Source organism: Eimeria maxima, genomic scaffold, assembly GCF_000499605.1.
Source record: "Eimeria maxima Weybridge genomic scaffold, Emw_scaff833, whole genome shotgun sequence".
In the NCBI taxonomy this organism is placed as follows: Eukaryota; Apicomplexa; class Conoidasida; order Eucoccidiorida; family Eimeriidae; genus Eimeria; species Eimeria maxima.
Genome location: NW_013566801.1, coordinates 1 through 15,696, shown reverse-complemented (window position 1 = coordinate 15,696; position 15,696 = coordinate 1). Strand labels below are relative to the sequence as shown.

At 47.7% G+C, this 15,696-nt stretch overlaps 2 protein-coding genes across 2 annotated transcripts; both read left to right on the top strand.

Moving 5' to 3' along the window:
* Positions 1 to 3,185: 3,185 nt before the first annotated feature.
* Positions 3,186 to 5,701, top strand: EMWEY_00044030 (hypothetical protein, conserved; the record flags this gene model as incomplete). Its single annotated transcript, XM_013482902.1, has 8 exons — positions 3,186 to 3,247; positions 3,660 to 3,699; positions 3,901 to 3,973; positions 4,136 to 4,379; positions 4,499 to 4,548; positions 4,663 to 4,723; positions 4,929 to 5,336; positions 5,437 to 5,701. The coding sequence occupies 8 exons, from the start codon at positions 3,186 to 3,188 to the stop codon at positions 5,699 to 5,701; spliced, it is 1,203 nt and encodes a 400-aa protein (XP_013338356.1).
* Positions 5,702 to 6,345: 644 nt separating this feature from the next.
* Positions 6,346 to 12,971, top strand: EMWEY_00044020 (hypothetical protein; the record flags this gene model as incomplete). Its single annotated transcript, XM_013482901.1, has 16 exons — positions 6,346 to 6,450; positions 6,899 to 7,098; positions 7,265 to 7,484; positions 7,618 to 7,851; positions 7,970 to 8,203; positions 8,396 to 8,574; positions 8,748 to 9,262; positions 9,527 to 9,639; positions 9,748 to 9,978; positions 10,127 to 10,402; positions 10,561 to 10,743; positions 10,918 to 11,278; positions 11,406 to 11,706; positions 11,995 to 12,293; positions 12,442 to 12,626; positions 12,762 to 12,971. The coding sequence occupies 16 exons, from the start codon at positions 6,346 to 6,348 to the stop codon at positions 12,969 to 12,971; spliced, it is 3,846 nt and encodes a 1,281-aa protein (XP_013338355.1).
* Between the last annotated feature and the right edge of the window lie 2,725 nt (positions 12,972 to 15,696).

Here is a 15,696-nt window from a genome sequence, read left to right as displayed (position 1 = left end):
ATATATATATATATATATATGTATATATATGGATGTTAGCTTTGTGTTGGTCTACATACGCGAAGCGGGCAGACGACTACGTAGTGTTTTGTCAACGTCACACCTAGTGAGAGTGTAAACTATTTGCAGCGTTAAGCATTGTATGGCTCACATGTCTGCGCAAAACTTATGCCCTTGCGATGGATGTCTGCCGGTGCTGCAGGCCCTGACTGTTCTGGGCTGCACTCGTTTTGCTCGAACCGTATGATGTGATGTTGCGACTCTCGAGAAACTTGCCGGTCTCAGTGGCAGTATGAACAGGTGTCGTGGTGGAATGCATTCGAAGCTTGAGCAGCTCACCACCGCCTGAGGACGAGAGCTAGAGAATATGAATAATGTTTTTGCCAATATAACTGGTTGTTTGGTTGCTACGAAGCTTCGAAGGTGCATGCTGCACTGTCCCCCTTCTATGCATAACGGTCTTCACTTGATCATCGATTAATACAGTACCGGCTGGTCTCTTTACTTTTGCAACGGCCGTAAATACTACAAAACCTCGTTAGCTGGTAGGCATTCCATTGTAGGTATGCAAAGTGACAGGGTTCCTGTAAGAGTGGCGACCTTCCACTGAACTGATTCTTCTACAATGTAAAACTGCTAGAAATCCCCTGAAATTTGCTGCCTCCTGAATGCTTGTAACTCTGGCGGTAATTTCACCCTCATGCCTACATTATTTCCTCTGCCTTCTCCAGCGTCGTAACGACTTCTCCGGAGAAATGAAACTGCTTTGCTGTTTAGCCAGCTTTATGGCTTTGTTGTTCAAGCGCAGGATGATGCTTGGTTTCCACCATTTGTGGGACGCATGCCAGAGCGGCTTCAACTGACCTTCCTTCAAGTACGTACCCGGGAGTGCAACATACATGCGAATTAGCTAAGACCCCTATGTGAAGAATGAATGTGCCTACCAACACGTACCATAGAACACGAATTCCGTGAGATTCGAACTGTAGCACAATGTCTCAGAGCACGAGCTTATAAGCGAATCTAAACGCAGATGCGCGCGCACACCCAGACACACCCAGACACACTGACATACGGTCACACACACACACACACACACACACACACACACACACACACACACACACACACACACACACACACACACATAGCTGCGTAGCTGCACACGTACATGAAGTCGTGCAGGAAAAAGTTCGTGTAGAAAAAGCCTCTTTTGATAGCTCACATATCACAGTAGAGTTACATATGGAGTGAAAGAGGCCTGATTCACTGGTAGGATCCGGCACAACTATGAAGAAATGCATGCTTCGCGACGGCCGTGTAGTGGGCAGACATATCCGCTTGCGCCGCATTTGTGGCCTATTGTGGCACAAGAGATATATATTAGGTGAAATTAAAAGAAGGTTCCCAGTATGTTACAGTGCAGGACAGAACTTTGAGACGAGGAACATCGCGAGAGAGCAGTGATATACAGGTCCCTGGGCTTGCGCTTGAAATTCAGGCAGACGCGATCCCCAATTCCCCCCAATAGGGGATTAACTGGCGAAATAAAACACTATGAAACATTGGATTTACAAATTTTTGGGTATTTCAGTTTCTTTTAGGAGTGCTTATTCCAAACCCTGCAAGGGGGTTGCCAGTCTGCTTTAGGGGCTGACGACAGCTCGATATGCTAGAGGTATATATGCTACTGCACCAAAATAAGCAGGGTAGATTGCACCCATCAAATTTAAGAGTACTATGGTGGCTAACGCCCCGTTCCCCCATATAGGTAAACGGAAAAGACCAGAGAAATCGTGGGCGACCCGAGGTCACCACTACGGGTCTAGCGGTGTGATTTTGGCCGCCCCGCCAGATCTGTACTTGAAATGCCTCAAACTCACTGAAAACACTCAGACCATAAATGCACACAAAAAGGAGCGTATAGTCTGCCATCAGTGAAGAGAGACGGGAAGCCTCAGGAGGTATCTTTCGCCCACTCGACATCTTGCAGAAATGGTGGGAAAAACTATGGCTACGAGCGTGAACTTTAGCGGTGCAAAACACATGAATACCCGAAAAACCCGCTGGGCATAGATATTTACGTGTCTTCGGCAAGATAATTCGCCCTTCAACTCCCACCATAGCCATTCTGCTAGCAGATCTGCTCACTGATCTGCCTATTCGAAATCTATGAGGGGACCATTGCTATATGGTTCCCAATAGATGAACTCCTACAAGCAACCAAGGATAGACAGAAAAAATTAGCCGTTGCTCGTTAATCACCCGTTTTACGTTGCTTTGCGCCATCCTGTACGCAGCCGCGCGGGTGCGCGTGGCACCGCCTAACTGCGGAAGGAGCACCAAGTCCCCGATGGGGGCATTCACTTACAGAATGCAACGGCTCATTCGTTGTCTACGGGGGAATCGGGCCCGGGGGTGCTGAGGATGCAAGCTCCCCTCCAAAAGATGATGCCTACATTTTGAACTTAACCTCCGAAGCCCCGAATCCACGTCAGCTGCTGCGCTTCATTCTAGCGACCGAAGCTCCAGATGCCATTTGTCTCTGATATAGAGTGACATTTTACAAAACACATGATGGCTCATATGACAGTCGGGGGAACCAAAAGGCTTGTAGCGGAATGAAGATATCCATAATATGTTGCTGCCAATCTACGTGTTTGTATATATTGAACTTCAGCTCGAGCCACGTGGTGCAGATTACAGTTGCTTGAGGGTCAGCAGCCGCAAGGCCGCTGTTTTCACTCTGCAACTTTTATCGGTGGATCTCGGCTTTTAATTTGGGGGGGATGCCTTAGTCATCGGCCTTTTGTTTGTTCAAACGAAGCTTGGATTTTAGACCTCAGTGAGATTTCTGTGTACTGATAAGCTTTCGGCGGAGTGTGCATTTCCCTGTAAAGGCGCGAGAACCTTTGACTAGCTAAATACGTCGAAACTGCATGGTGCCCCCCTGCATAAAGGAATAAACCCGGGGTAGTTACTTGCCCTTTCCTACTATATGCAGAGAGCCAAGCATTTTCGAAAGTTACATTTTCTATGACGAACGAATCAGTCACTGAAACAAAAGAGGCAAGCCTCAGATAATCTAGCTAAATTGTACCAACAGCACCAATTCCCTTGCTTCCACTTCCAGATAAGGCATGGCGCATTGTAAGCGAGCGCACGGCAAAACAACTCCTTGGAAGATGTCACGAAACACCTTTGTTTGCCTCTTGTTTTCTCAGGATGTCGACACTGCATTCCAAACGTAAGAAAACATGAGCACATGCTACTTGAATGCTTCATTTATCGTAGTACAAAATGTTTTAAGTTTCTCTCACAGCCCTTTTCTCCCATCGACAAAAACGCCGGGGACAACTACTAGAGAACAGTACTTTTAATGCACTCAGAATCTTGTACAGTAATGCGGTTAGCGGTATCGGCCCACACAATACTCTGCACAAGCCGGATTGGAAGTGCTACCGTAAGCTACGTAAACGGTCTTTGCGATTCAGACGTAATGACATTTTCCCCAAACATTTTCCGCCTGTTTTGTGCTTCTTTTGCAGAGGCTGGGATTCTAGAAAAACAGCGTAAGCATATTCATGAAGTGTAATTGCGATCACAACATGGTATTAGCAGCACTTCCTAATTTGCGTGGCGTGCTGATGTTCATGCAGTGAAGCAGCTGTGGCAGCAATTGCCGACGCGCTCGATAAGGTAAGCGACGAGAGGGGAGAATGCATTTTTCCCCGAGGTTCCCATTAGATGAGTCATACCCAAAGTCTTAATTTAGTGACTGCGCACTTCGATTGCATTTACTATGGCCGAAGCTTCCTTATGAAGACTCTCTCATTGTAAATCCGACGTTAGCTAAATCAGATGGGTGAATTACGCGTAAAATGTGCTTCGCTTTTTCAGGTAGAACGCTCAGGGTTCCAGGAGGCGTTGCAGCAACTTCTCAGTCTTGAGCAGGTCGACAGCAAACCCTGTGGTAAGTCTAAAACACCCGAAGAAGCTTGCCAAATGTTTCCACATGGTTTTCAAGCTTATCAGCAACGTGGAGAAATACGCAGGGGCCACGAACCCTGGTCGCATACAATGAAATCTTGTCCTTAGATTAAGACACTCCCGATGTGCCGTGCGAACGGTACAGGTCAAGAAATACCGGTTGGGCGGTGTGGGCATTCCGCTTGCCTGTGGGAATCCTCGTCTTCACAAGAAGATGCTGAGTTTCACGATAACGAGATTGCATCAACGGTTGGGCTTCAGGTTGTCGTCTTTGGAGGATGTGGTGGAGTGAAATATGAGAGAACTGCGCTAGCTGACGTTTGGTCCTTGGATTGCAATACTTGGGCGTGGCAGCAGCACACCTTTACAGGCACATCGCCTGCCCCTCGGTGGGGTTGAGTGAATGGTCGAGGAAAATACGAAAATTAGGCATTATAGAATGGCCTTCTGTTGGAGGTTTGTGGTAGCTGAATGCGGGCGTTTTGCTGGAGCTCATCTACGTTTGCAGGCAAGGACATTCTGCAGTCGTGAAGGGGAACATGATGTTTGTCTTTGGTGGTAAGACTCAAAATCCGAACAATCCCGATAACTGAGCCAGTGACTAGGGTATGCAACCAGTAGAGGCAGTTGGAAAAGGGTTTGAGCTGTCTTCGGTAGTGGTTTTGCCTTTAGGTTGGAGCAGCGAAGGGAACTACAACGACCTATTTGCCTACGACTTGGAAAACCGCGACTGGTTTGGCAGCACTCGGTGTAGTGCTAAATTTTCCCTCTTCTGACTCATCACGCCATGGCACTGAAAATAGACGAATGACAGTTTTAACTTAGCTAAATTCGCCTGCTTGACAAATGAGGATTCCAAGATGAATTCCAAGTCATCTGCTTTTCCAGAAGCTGATTCAAACATCCCAGAGGATTGTAGTGTCTATATGTGGAATCAGGTGTGAGGTAGACGCTCCTTGGCCCGGCGGTGGGGCGCGTTGGAACATGTGCGGGTTGCTTGTCCACGCGAGGCCGAGTACGAAATTTTTTATCTTTGGAGGGGCATCAAGTGAGGCGTCTGAAAATCCCAGGAGGTTTCAGACACATCTTTGTTCGGATATTGGTGTCCTAACGCTTGCTGAAGAATGCCACTGGGATTTCATTACCACAGTCTCTGCAGCCGCGGCTGCAGCAGAGCAACGCGAGACTGTGGAGAGGTCGGGTCAACTTAAACGCAGAGGGCAAGGGAGCATCGCGAACTCATCACAGCAGGCGCCAGCAGCAACTGCAGACCTTCCCTTGCCCCGAGAGGGTGCGACAATGGCCTATTTTGCCGAAGACTCGACTCTGGTTGTCTTTGGTGGCTGGTGGGCTACAACACGAAGGTCCTAGGTCCCTGGTCATAATGCAGCTGTCCCGGATACACCTTAGTCCGTACTTATTGACCACCTGTGCAATGTGTTTCAGGAGCGGCAAGTGGCTTGGAGACCTATGGACATGTTGCGTCTCCTCTGTTGTGGGCCCTCCATACGCTGTCCTCGGCCTGTCCCCCCCTTGTGGTCCGATGACGGGAGGCACACCAATAATCCTTAAAGGTGCCGGATTTACAACGGGGTCCATTATTGTGAGATTTTCTGTTGGAGACTTCTTCGCCGATGTCCCCGGCACTTTCGTGTCTTCAACGGAAATTCATGCGGTAACACCAAATGTCAAGTCTGCCCTGGGTGCGTAGCCACCGCACACAGAGCGCCACTAACAGATTCAAATATGGTGACATGTTCTCTGGTTGATAGCATCCGATACGTCTGAGAAACTCCAAAGAATGATCTGGCAAATTTGGGGAGATAATTGAGAAAATTGTGCTTTCTGAGCGGTACAGGATAGTTTGAGACGATATGGAGAAAGAATTGAGCTTCAATTGTTGCACAGACTCGCTTAAGCGCTCAATTTGGCGCGTGCTAAGGCAACCTGAACCTGGTACTTCATACGTTTGCAGGCCCACGGACATGCGAGGTTCGCGTCAAAATTGGAGCCAAAGACTTGACTTCTTCGCTTTGTTCATTTCAGTTTTATGCGAATTCTTGCGCGTCATGCTGTCTTGCCGTGGGGCCCGGACTGCTATCTGATGGAGCTCCTGGTGTGCCTACTTCTTTCTTTATCGAAGCAAGGAATGCGCAGAATGGAAAAAGAACCACTGGAGGGGATACGTTTGTAGTGAAAGCCTTCATACAACCGGAGGCAAGCCTTGCTGTCTCCTCACTTTTTCTCTAGTCTAAATAGCACGTAATGTTCCCTACCTAGAGTCCAATGGCGCATTTTCATACAGCTCCGTGCTCAATATCGGCACTAAACCCTTCAGCAGGGAGCTGTATGGAAATGCGCCATTGGACTCTGCACTCCACATTGTTTGCTTTTGTGTGTTCCCAACAGCAGCAGGTTCCCCAGGAACAGCCTGACTCGGAAGAGGGCGAGGTCAAGCCGGTGGAACCACCAGTCTACCTGCCAGTATCCGTTAGAGACTATGGAAATGGCACATATTTGGCCACATACACAGCTCCTCGGCCAGGAAAGATCTGTGTATCAGTTTTACTTGATGCGCAAGATGGTAGTCCTCCTCAAGAGATCCGGGGTTCACCTTACACTGCCACGTTTGTTGAGAAGCCACGACCCAGAGCAAACGACTTTGCTGGACCTACAGTTACCACCTTCATTGCCAACACAATGAACATGCTGGAAAAATTCTGCCTCCGTACAGAAGCGGGGCTTCAGGCAAGTTGTGCACAGTGTTGCAAAGTATCTACGCGTCTGACAGTCCCTTAAGAGTGCTGTAGGCAGTCTGAGTATCTTCATCTGCCATGGAATGCTTAAGGGCTGCTCTACCAAATTTAAAACAGTCTAACATCTACTAATTGAGCATGAGATCATTCAGGCGAAAGTAAAGCATGATGACCGTCGCAGCCTCCTCGACGTCCGGCAGCACATCAAGAATGTGGATACGCTCAAGGTTGAACACGAACTGTACCTCGAGGTGTTAAAAGTTGCTTTACAGAAGCTGCAGGAGTTAGGTGCCAACGTGGATTCAAGCAACAGGGCACTTAAAAAGATAGGCGAAAAACGATCAGCCCTTGAGTCCGTCAAAGAGTCATTAAGGATCAACTTTCCAAGCTCATATCAGCATCTTGGTGCAGGTCTCCTCATTCCGTTACGGGCCGATGCATCAGCAACCCATCTGTTCATGCACACTCTTCCATCTCACTTCTCTATGAATGCGAGGTGATGCTGCCGATGCACACAGGGCCTCTGCAGAAAAACGCTCCCACGAAATGGCAGATGCGTTTGATGCTGAGGCGACGAGAACGAGAAACGCCATAGAAGAGCTAGACGCTTCTGTAAGCGCCCTGCAACAGACGCAGGCGGAAGAGTGTTTCTACTCGTTCAGCACTTCCCCAACGGAGGCAAGAGCGAGAATAAAGGATGTTTCAGAACGTACCACTGAACTGCTACGCACGATGGAGGTAAGGGATAATACCTTTAGAAAGTATGAAACAATTTTTGCGCAAAACCCAGTGCTGCAATCCGAGGAGAAGCCATGCCCCTACAGCACAAATAAACATTTTGCAAAGCTCCAACCATGTTAAAGTGCTTCAGGCATTGCAAGTCCCTGCGGCATCCTTCGACTTTCCTGAGCTGCTAAGTAAATCGCGCCAGAGTCTTGTTACAATGGAAGACGAGCTGCGGAACGTAACTCAGTTCTGGAACGTTGCAGAGTCGATGCTGCAACAGATTGAAGAATACCGGGGGCTTTTGTGGCATGATGTCGATGGAGTTCAAATCGAAATCGCTGTAAAAGCGATGCAGAAAAGCTTGCAGAAGGACTTGAAGGTCAGGCCCGACTGATAAGCCTTTAACTAGTCATCCTGGTTCCTTGCCAAGGTTTGGAAGTGGCGCCAGTAACGTGCAGCAACAGCAGACAGCCGCGTAGGGGTGACCGTCTGTGCAGATGGATAAGAAGACCGACGCTTATCAAGGATTGCTGGGCATGTTGAAGACATGGGTGCAAATTGCACCACTAATTACCGAACTCCGTGGGCCGTACATGCGCGACCGTCACTGGAATGAGTTGCTGGGTCTTGCACAGAAATCGCTCGAAATATCTGACCAAACCAAGCTCAGTCAAATTGAAGATCTTAATCTCTTGGCCATGCAGGGTGCTGTTGAAGAGATAACTGACAAGGTATGATGAGGATTGTAAGAGGTTCTATAGAGTGAATTGGATCACAGTTAAGGGGAGCTGATGTTTAACGAGGAATCAGTTTCAACAGAAGACCCGTAAAGCCTGGATAGAGTCAAGCACGGGTAGTATACGTGCTAAGAATATCACGGACTTATCACCAGCGATGGTGGCACATTTCCGTGTTTGCTGCAGGCAAAGCAAGAAGAGGCCATAGAAAAAAATCTGGTTCTCCTTACAAATACGTGGGAGGCTGCCCTCTTCGTGCTAACCCCTGCGAGGCAGCCTGACGTCAATTTGCTTTCCCTTTCGGAAGAAAGCAGCGAGCTACTAGAAGAACAACAGATGCTGGTTCAAAACATGATGGTTTCCAAGTACGTGCGAATTAGATCTTTCGGGGTTTGATCCATACTGAAATTTCTGGAGCTCTCACATAAGGTGCTTGTAAGGAAACTGCGGCTGATGTGACGAGTAACCAAGTCAACTTCCTTGCCTCTCCCCCTGCCTTTCGGAACAGCATATGAATGACTGAATGTGTGTTCTTCAGGTTCTTTGCAACGTTTGAGACTGAAGTAACAAAGTGGCAAAAGCTTCTGGCCACAATAGGGGATGTTACTCAGATGATGCGAGAAGTCCAGCGGTCTTGGACCTTCCTGGAAAACCTCTTTCTGTGCTCAGAAGAAGTGAAACGGGAACTACCCCAGGAAGCCGAACGCTTCGTGACGATCGACGAAAACATGAAGGAGGTTCTGAGGAAAGGAGAATCCAACTCAAAAGTCAAAGACTTTTGCGTTTTACCTGACATTGCAACTCAGATTGATGAACTCCAAAAACAGCTTTCTTTGTGTGAAAAAGCGCTTAACGAATTTATGGATTCAAAGCGCAAAACGTTTCCTCGATTCTTTTTTGTGTCATCGGTTGACCTTCTGGACATCCTTTCACACGGTAATGACCCTCCGGCGGTCATGGTGCACATGCCCAAAATCTTCCAAGCTATTCAGCAATTTGACTGGAGGGATCCCTTACCAACTGACAAGGACCAAACTAGACCTGTAGCTACAGGTATCACCTCCTGTGTCGGCACAGAGCAGCTAGCACTTCCAGAAGAAATGGCGTTTGTGGGGAAAGTAAGTTACACTGCTCACTTTACACCTCCGCTCGTACACCTGGCCGAATTTGATCAAACAGCCTCCGCCACCCCATAATTGAAATGATGGGGCTAAAGGTGCGCACTGCAGGTCGAGTCCTACCTCCAAGATTGCATAACAATGATGCGCAAAACAGTCCGACATTACATAAAGATGTCATTCGCTGGTCGCTGGACAGCGAACTCAAAGGACGACTGGATAAAAGCTGACCCAGCTGCTCAGGCCACGCTGCTGGTCAACATGGCATCTTGGGTTGTCCAGGTAGAAGACGCATTTGCAAAGATGCAGGAGGTAAGGCAAAGCTACTCACACTAAAGTAGCTCGAACAATGGGCAACGTAGCTTCCTCAGCACATATGTATTCACGGTGTAGTTGATTCTACTGTGAATTTTCATTTAGACTCCAACGGCAATGGAAGAATGCATGGAGAAACATGTAGAAGAGCTCAAATCAGCAATTAAACTTGTCCAGGGCTCTCTAACCCCAGCGCTAAGGCAAAAAATCATGTGCATAATCACAATTGACACGCATGGAAGGGACATCATACAGCGTCTTCTGGACGAACACGCCAACTCCGTTGATTGCTTCCAGTGGCAGTCACAACTAAAGTATTTCTGGGATACACAAACGGTTAGTCTATGGCATTCGTTTTTACAATAGAGAACAATGGTGTGTGCACCACTTTAGCTTGTAACCAGATGAGACGTTTCCACTACGCACGACAAAATCAAACAGACGAAATTAAACCTTTTTATTGTTCCGTTCGATGCTCCTGCAGGAAGAGGTTTCCATTCGAATTACAGATGCTGCATTTGCCTATGGTTACGAGTACCTCGGTAACGGCCCGCGCCTGGTAGTCACTCCTCTGACTGACAGAATTTACGTGACTGCAACCCAGGCTCTGCATCTTTCCATGGGATGTGCACCAGCTGGCCCAGCAGGAACGGGAAAAACGGAAACAACCAAAGACCTTGCTTCGGCTCTTGGCAAGGCATGCTATGTTTTCAACTGCTCGGACCAAATGGACTACCAATCCATGGCAAATATTTTCAAGGTCAGCTAATGCAGGTAGCAAAGGACGGCGGCACCAGAAAGCTAGCATCGGTACTCGCCGTTGTTGTCTGAGACGCAAATTTGGCCGGCTGGTGCTGCCGATACTTTACACATTACACAACGCCGCCAGCCAATTTTTATTCTGTATGTGATGCTCAGGGCCTTGCTGCTTCAGGTTCCTGGGGGTGCTTTGACGAATTTAACCGCCTGGTGCCTGCAGTCCTTAGTGTGTGCTCAGTGCAGTTTAAGTCAGTGGTTGATGCTATCAAGGCAAATGCAGAAAAATTTTTTATCCAGGGAGATGAAACATCTCTGGACCGCACATGCGGAGTGTTTATAACTGTAAGTGCACACGTTTTATCACTGTAAGTGCAAACTGTAGGTGCACAGTCTAGGATTGACGAATAAGACCTTAACGGGCTTTAGAAGCCCTGCTACAAGAATAGCAACCTTCGGCGGCATGCCCCATACAAAGGAAACAGAGAGTGCTTGCTCTGTGACATACTCATGCATCAGATGAATCCCGGATACTTGGGTCGTTCTGAACTTCCTGAAGGACTGAAAGCCTTGTTTAGGCCAATAACAGTGGTCGTCCCTGATTTAGAGTTGATTTGCGAGAACATGCTCATGGCCGAAGGTTTTGTAGAGGCAAAGGAGCTAGCCAGAAAATTTACTCGACTGTATGCCCTGTGCAAAGATTTGCTATCTAGAGCTCCGCATTATGACTGGGGCCTTCGAGCGATCAAATCAGTATTGGTGGTAGCCGGGACTTTCAAGAGACAATGGCCGGAGCTATCTGAGCAAGCAATACTCATGAAGGCGCTGAGGGATTCTAACCTGGCCAAAATTGTAGCGGATGACGCCAAAATATTCCAGGGTACAACAACTTTGCACCATTTGAAAAATCTATGCATTCAGCTGTTTTCTGCATGGGTTGTAGAGGGGTACAACATAAACCCGTCGATCCACACACGGTACCGTCAAAAAGCCGGCTGCGCTTTCAGGACTTCTAAGCGACCTATTCCCTGGTGTTGAGCCTCCTCCGCAAACTGATACGGCTTTCTCTGAGGCAGTTTTGAAAGTATGCAACGAGATGGGTCTGACAATCAACGACGGCCTGGCGCTGAAAGCCCTACAAATGAGGGACCTGCTTGCCATTCGCATGTGCGTCTTCGTCATGGGACGACCAGCCTCTGGGAAGAGCACGGTCTGGAAAGTGCTCGCAAAGACTCAAGATGCTCTTGGAAGCAAAACTACCATTGTCGATATTAATCCGAAGTCTGTGAACACCGATGAGCTCTATGGGTAAGGTGACCTTCCAAAATGGCTATCTTTGGCCAAACTGAAGGTTTCCGAAAGAATAGAGTAGGGCACAAAATACGTGTCGATATGTGCTCGAGTTTCGTCAACTGCAAGGGCCCTACGTACAGTTTAAATATTGCAATGCAGTGGTGGCCCAGGCTGCCTCTGTTTTGCTATAGCTTCATTCTTGGTGGTGTCAGTATATCATTCACTTTGCAGGAAAAATGCAGGAGCCGCTCTTTGGTAAATGTGCATGACATTGGCGTGAATGCACTGCCACCATGCTTGCAGGTACGTAAAGATGTCAACTCGGGAGTGGCAAGACGGCATATTATCAAAGACAATGCGTTCACTAGGGCAAATCCCGGATACGTTGCCAAAATGGATAGTGCTGGATGGGGATTTGGATGCCAACTGGATTGAGTCCATGAACTCTGTGATGGACGACAACCGCATCCTCACTCTCGCCTCAAATGAACGTATTCCTTTAAAGAATCATATGCGTATGATCTTCGAAATACGGGATCTAAACTTCGCCTCGCCAGCCACTGTTTCCAGAGCAGGGATAATCTTTGTCAGCGACACCTCAGGTGCGTCCGCCCTTCACCACGTTGGCACCTATACCAACGTGATGGATCACTGGGAGTTGACGAGTATACAGCAGACTCTCGCTGCTTAGTTTGCCCTTGAAGGAAATCTCCAGCACAAAATTTGGTTTTATTCGGTTTCTGCATGTAGGGGAACAATGGAGGAGTTATGTGCAAAGCTGGTTACAGCGTCAGGGCTGGTCTGAAGCAACCAAGGCAAATGTAGCTAAACTATTTGATAAATACTGCCCTGCTACGCTTGAATTTGTTGAGAGGCAGTGCAAGCTTAGCGTCCAAGTCTACAACCTGCAAATTATAGTTGCACTCTGCAATATGGTGAGTGTTTGGAATCTGTGATGGAAAGTCGACAGGCAAGTGTACGTTTAAATGCCACAAGCATCCCAAGAGTAGCACTACGAATGAAGAGGAACATCTTTGCGAGCGTACAGATGTGTTTGTGATTGCTCTCAGCTTGAAGGACTCTACCCCGAAGAGCCACAGGCTCCTGAGTTCGCTTTCGTCTTCTGCCTTGTCTGGGCTGCAGGCGGTAGTCTACAGGAGAAGGATGGAATTGACTATAGAAGGCAGTTCAATAACTGGTGGCGATCAGAGTGGAAGGTCATCAAATTTCCGAGTAAAGGTTCAATCTTTGAGTACTTCGTCGACACTGTGAGTTCCTAATTATCACGGTGAAGCAAGCCGCGCAATCGTTGACAAATCATGGACCGCCAATGAATTGAGCCTAGGACAGCACAGACTTTGTCGAACGCTGTTGTTATGTTGTTTCGGAAGTCCAATGTCGGTTTTAGAGAATGTCAGGGGCAAAGACGATGATTGCTTTTCAGGCAAAATTTGAAAGCTGGGAATCGCAAGTCCCCACTTTGCAATTCACAGGAACGGAAGCCATTGACAGCATATCAGTTCCAACGGCTGAAACAGTCTCAATGCTCCACTTTTGCAAAACTATATTAAAAATCCATGCTCCAGTCATGTGCATAGGTTCTGCTGGGTGCGGCAAAACCCAGTTGTGCCGAACAGCTCTGGCGTCCCTGGATTCCGAGACCTTTTCGTCCTTTTCGGTCAACTTTAACTTCTATACCGATTCTACGCTGTTGCAAACACTTCTAGAACAGCCCCTTGAAAAAAAGGCTGGCAGACAATACGGTCCCCCGGGAAAGTCAGTGTAACAGCATCTGTCTAGTTGGAATCAGCGCTCTGCTACTGTAGGAACTGCACTCGGCACACTTTTAGCGATTTCTCCATTGCTTGCGGCTTCCCAGGGTACACTTGGTATATTTTCTAGACGACTTGAACATGCCTCAACTTGACCCTTACAATACGCAAAGTGCGATTGCACTACTGAGGCAGCATATGGACTACCAGCATTGGCTTGACAGGAGCAAGATGCAGATGAAAGATATCACCAACACGCAAGTTCTGGCGGCAATGAATCCTACAGCAGGATCATTTGTCGTGAACCCCCGCCTCAGCCGTCACTTCTGGGTACTAAATGTCCCCATGCCTGAATTGACGTCCCTGTTCACAATTTACGCTTCAATAATGAATGGGTTTTTTGATGTGGGAAACTTTCGGAAGGCTGTCAAAGAGCAAGTAATGCCAGTGATCAAAGCAACAATGGGTATATATACCGAGGTGAGATGTATATCCTCTGTCCTTGCAGTTAGCAACTAGGGGGCTAATGCTATACAGTTGACACATATCATGCCTTGTTTACTAGCAAGCTACATAACAGCGTGAGCAAACTCCACAGAACGTGCGGCTGACTGACGCTCAGGTGGTACAAGCATTCCGGAAAACCGCCGTCAACTTCCACTACGAGTTCAATATGCGGCACCTAACAAATGTGTTCCAAGGAATTTTGTCAATGCCTCCTCAAAATCTGCAGGTGATGGCTTTTCTTGGCTGCAAAACGAAACTCTTCACTATGATGATCTATTCAGTCCTCCATGACCCCATACTTCAACACAGCCTTCAGTTTCCACCAACTGAGCACCCTTTCATTAACTTCGTCATCAGAGTAGACTTAGGCCGCTAACGAAGAGGGATTTCGGGACTGAGTGGCCTTCACAGGAACCGGAAAAGCTGGTACTTCTTTGGCTCCATGAGTGCGAGAGAACGTTTTGCGACCGCCTGGTTACGCCCGAGGACGGAAAAAAATACAGAGCGATTGCGGCTGATTGCGCTAAAAGAAACTTTGGGAAGTTCAACATTGGGAAAGTCATACAAGCGAAGAATCCAGAGGCGACAATTTTCGCTCATTTTGGAAAAGATGGAATAGGAGGTCAAACAAGCACGGCAATAAATAAAGAGTTCGGCCTTTAAACTAATTTCCTAAGCCGAACAATGCACCCAACCACTGTACTGGGAGACGTGCTCTAGAATTTTATGCTTTTATATGCTCCATCTTTTGCGCCCCAGCATACGACAGGATTGGTTCAATGGACGAGCTTGCAACGATTCTGCGGGGAGCTTTAAACGAATACAATGAGCTGAACCCCGCAATGGACCTGGTGCTGTTTGACGACGCTATGCACCACGTCTGCAGGATTTGTAGGGTCATCAACAACCGAGCAGGCCATGCTCTTGTCGTGGGCGTCGGAGGTTCCGGAAAACAGTCATTGACGAGACTCTCGTCATTCATTAGTGGCTTTGCAACTCATCAACTTTGCATATCGTCCACATATGATATTCGAGACCTAAAAAATGACATTCGAGTAGGGATATGCCGAGCGCACCACCAAATAAGCTGTCCCTGAGCAGCATGCTCGCAGACGCAATAGTTTCCACTGACGAATAATAATTTCTAGAAGTGATCCACGTACCGCCAATGTCCAGCAGTACTGCTCTCGTCTTGTCTGGTAGGCAGAGTAGGTGTAGCAATTTATGGCAAGGAGTGCAGTGCTCGTGGCCGCCTTGAAACCAGATTGCGGTCCACTGCAGCTTTGAGATCTGTGCTTCTCGCAGACAATGTATTCCAGGGCAGCTCTAAAAGATGAGGGGGTGGTGTTTCTGCTGAGCGACGCACAAATTGCAAATGAAAGGTTCTTGGTCTATGTCAACGATCTACTCGCTTCTGGGGATATTGCTGATTTATACGAAGGAGACGACAAAGACCAATTGTTGAATTCCGTTCGGCCTCTAGCGAAAGCTGCTGGAGTTTCAGACTCGCGAGAAGGTTGCTGGAGCTTCTTTATCAACAAAATCAGGCGCAACCTGCATGCTGTTTTGTGTTTGTCCCCCGTCGGTGATGGGCTGAGGTGAGCATGAAAAACATCTTGGGGTCGAACGTGCCGCAAAAGTTCGAGGCTGATTTTCCCAGGGTCCAAGAATTGTGGCAATAGTTATCGTAGCATATATATATATATATATATATATATATATATAT